The sequence below is a fragment of the Orycteropus afer genome, unplaced genomic scaffold, assembly GCF_000298275.1.
Source record: "Orycteropus afer afer isolate SDZICR_OR568_19922 unplaced genomic scaffold, OryAfe1.0 scaffold00006, whole genome shotgun sequence".
Classification (NCBI taxonomy): domain Eukaryota; kingdom Metazoa; phylum Chordata; class Mammalia; order Tubulidentata; family Orycteropodidae; genus Orycteropus; species Orycteropus afer.
Genome location: NW_006921593.1, coordinates 26003787 through 26007405, shown reverse-complemented (window position 1 = coordinate 26007405; position 3619 = coordinate 26003787). Strand labels below are relative to the sequence as shown.

General features: G+C 49.7%; 1 protein-coding gene across 1 annotated transcript in view; it reads left to right on the top strand.

Annotated features, from left to right (window-relative positions):
- SAG (S-antigen visual arrestin) overlaps nt 1–3619 on the top strand; it is a 39729-nt gene that overhangs the window by 29993 nt on the left and 6117 nt on the right. Inside the window, exon 11 of the mRNA XM_042781322.1 lies at nt 2327–2404. Within this exon, the coding sequence (XP_042637256.1) occupies nt 2327–2404 (78 nt within the window). The remainder of the gene's footprint in view (nt 1–2326; nt 2405–3619) is intronic.

Here is a 3619-nt window from a genome sequence, read left to right as displayed (position 1 = left end):
TTGAACCGCCAGCCTTTTGGTTAGCAGTCAAGTGCCTTAGGCACTACGCTACCAGAGCTCCCCTGAGAGGATCTAAAACGGGGGTGGAGTTTCTTTTCACTGTCAAGATCACAGGATGCCGGTATTTCACCACGGCCAGACACCTCTGACCCTGTGGCTTGCTTTTGAACTTTACGTTCCTCTTCTGAACTGACTATCTCGAGAAAGAGACACGGTTGCACGTGGCGGGGAGAAGTGTGTTGACCCGTGAGGCTGCACCGAGCCTGGGAGGTGTGGGTTAGGAGGACCGAGACTTGGGGATGGGAAAGAATGGTGTGTATTTACCTGTCCATAGCTTTGTTTGTTTTGCTTCCTAGCTTTCTGGGAGAGCTCACCTCCAGGTAAGCCTCTTCACCTTTCTCTCTGCTTGATTCCCAGGGTGTCAAGCCCGCAAACCTGGGTTCAAACACAGTAGCTGGTGTCAGATCTGGTTTCAGGACACTTGTGCTCGGAGCAGGGGAACTGCCTTCAGATGTGTCATTATGACTTGGCTGAGATGGGAGGCCACGATGCTCGTTTGAGATCATCGCTGGGCCTGCTCTGGGCAAGGACACACACACACACACACACACAGGGTCAGAAAACTGTCTTGCTCCATGGGGTGAATTACACATAACATTTTTAAGCATTTTAAAGTGGACAGTTCGGTGGCAGGAAGTCCAGTCACAGTGTTGTGCAGCCGCTCCCACTGCCTAGCTGTAGGAGCCTTTCATCACCGGAGAGAAGCCTCTTGCTCATTAAGCAGCCACTCCCCATCCCCTTCCCTCTGGTCCCTGCCAACCTCCAGTCTCCTGTCCGTCTTTACAGACTCGCCAGTTCTGGGCTTTTCATAGAAATGGAATCACACAACACTTGTCCTTTTGTGACTCTTACACTCAGCGTCATGTTTTCAAGGCTCATCCATGTTCTAGTGGGTATCGGCCCTTCATTCCTTTTCATGGCTGAATAATACTCCACTGCAGGCCAGACCTCGTGCCGTGTATCCATTTGCCTGTTCATGGACGCTTGGGTTGTTTGCACCTTTTGGCTGTTGTGAATGGTGATGGCTGCCTTCTAATCAGGCACAAAGAAGGAGCAAGTTAGGGAGTGTCTGGGACAGGCACTGACCTTCCAGGCCCCTTGACCTCAACTCCTATCATCTCTCTCCCTCACATGGAACCTCAGGGGTTCCTTGACACCCAGACCCCTTCTGCATCTGAATCTGACAGGGTGGCTTCACTGTAAAGACATGTGCTTGGACCAGGCAGCTCTCTGGGTAGGAGGCAGTGGGTCTGGGGTGAAACAAGGAGGCACCCTTGTGGCCCCTCCTCCCACCGTTCCAGTCTTCATCCGTCTGAATTTCCCTTCCGCTTTTTTGTCCTGACTGCTTTTCTTCCTTTTTCTGTACAGTTCTAAGTTGCCCTGAAGCCCTTTGGCATCCTGCGGACTCCCCCGACCTTTGTTCTGCTCCTTAGCAGGTTACTTTGTGTCCTATCCCACAACACACCAGCCTCACAGAGATTTTCAAATATAAAACATAGTTCACTTTCATGCAAAAACAAAACAAAAACAAAAACAAACTTTAACTGTCCTTTCTTCAGGGTCTCACCTCTTTTGTCCCCACAATGTCATAATACTGTAACCAATAGCCAACTGTTCTGATTACCTAGTGCCGCTCTGACAAGAATATACCACAAATGGGATGGTCTTAACAAACAGGAGTTTATTCTCGTAGGCTCTGGGGGAAGGCGTGGTCCCCGTGGGCTCTGGGGGAAGGCGTTGTCCCTGTGGGCTCTGGGGGAAGGCCCTTCCTTGTCCTTTCCCGCCTCCTCGACTCCTTGGCCATCTCCACAGGGCATGTGTCTTCCTTCCGTTTGTGCTCTCTTCCTGGTACCCAGTCTGCTCCTTTCATACGTCAGACATGATTGTTTACACTCTACGCTGGTGGGGTCTCATTAACAGCAAGGAGAGGCCATTCCCCAAGGGGGTCCCATCCACAGGGTTAGGGATGTAGGGTTTGCCTCATGTATTGTTGAGGGCCCAGCTCACTTCACAACAATGTGGCTCCCGGCTATGAGCATCAACGGAGGAGAAAGACCACTCTGCCCTCTTTGACCTTCTAGAGGGGAAATGCCATGAAAGGACCCCTCCCTGCCCCAGTACCAAAAGTGCTAGGATTTTGACGGCTTGCTGGACTTCTCCATTCCCCAGAAAGAGCCCTCCACAAGGGCAGGCCGGGATGGGAGGGGAAAGGGGCGCTTACCCTGCGGCGATCTGCATTCTTCTCCTGATCTTTTCTGTCTGGCAGCATTAAGGAGGGCATAGACCGGACCGTCATGGGGATCCTGGTGTCCTACCAGATCAAGGTGAAGCTCACGGTGTCAGGGTGAGTGTCTAGATCCCAACACCCATCTGCTCTGCTTTGGCCTGAACTGGGAGCTCTGGTGGTGTAGTCCCTAAGGCACTTGACTGCTCACCGGAAGGTTAGAGGTTCAAACCCACCAGCCATTCCTTAGAGGAAGATTGGGCAGTCTACTTCTGTAGTGATATGGCCACGGAAACCCACGGAGGAGGGGTCACTATGAGCCGGATCTGACTTGACAGCTCTGAGGTTTTTGGTTTTTTTTTTTTTTTGGTTCCTTCTCTGAAGGCTTGGGAGACAGAAAGGAAGGGAAGGTCCACAAGGTCTACTGATCACTAGGTGGACTTTCAGAGAGGCTAGATTGGGCAATCTACTTTCGTAGTGATACCACCTCAGAAACCCAAGGAGGGGTCGCTTTGACTCGGATCCAACTCCATGGCAGCAAGTTTGGTTTTTTATTTTTGGATATTTGTGTCATTTCGTTCTTACAAACAAACAAACTCACTACCATGAAGTCGAGTAGATAGTGACTCATAGCAACCTTGGGTTTCTGAGGTGGTATCTCTACAGAAGTAGATTGCCCAACCTTCCTTCTGAGGAGTGGCTGGTGGGTTTGAACCTCCAGCCTTCTAGTTAGCAGTCAAATGCCTTGGGCACAATGCCACCAGAGCTCCTACAGGAATCCTGTAATTAGAGGATCTGGACTCTTTTCATCAGACCACAGATATCCTAGAGTTTGGTGGAAGTGGCTTTCCAATTTTGTGGGAAAAAAATTTCCCATTTCTTTAATCTCATCAAAAGGGAGAAACTCTTGGATTCTCGTTTTCTTTCCAAATTCCGTAGCCCAAGGCTGTGGTCTTTTACCTAGATGACCCTTGATAATTCAGCCATTAAGAGCAAGTCCATATTTCTAAGGAGATGAAGAATTCCTTGAATTTTTGTTGGGGCAACAAAGTCCAAACATGGGCTATTTTGTTTGTTTGGTCACTATTGTGTTTGTATTTGTTGTGTTTATCAAGATGTGTAGTGTTTCCTTTCATTTTCCCTGTTTTGTTGTTGTTGTTATGTGCCATTGAGTTGGACCGACTCATAGTGACCCCTCCTTGGGTTTCTGAGGCAGTATCACTACGGAAGTAGATTGCCTCATCTTCCTTCCGAGGAGTGGCTGGTGGGTTTGAACCGCCAGCCTTTTGGTTAGCAGTCAAGTGCCTTAGGCACTACGCTACCAGAGCTCCCCTG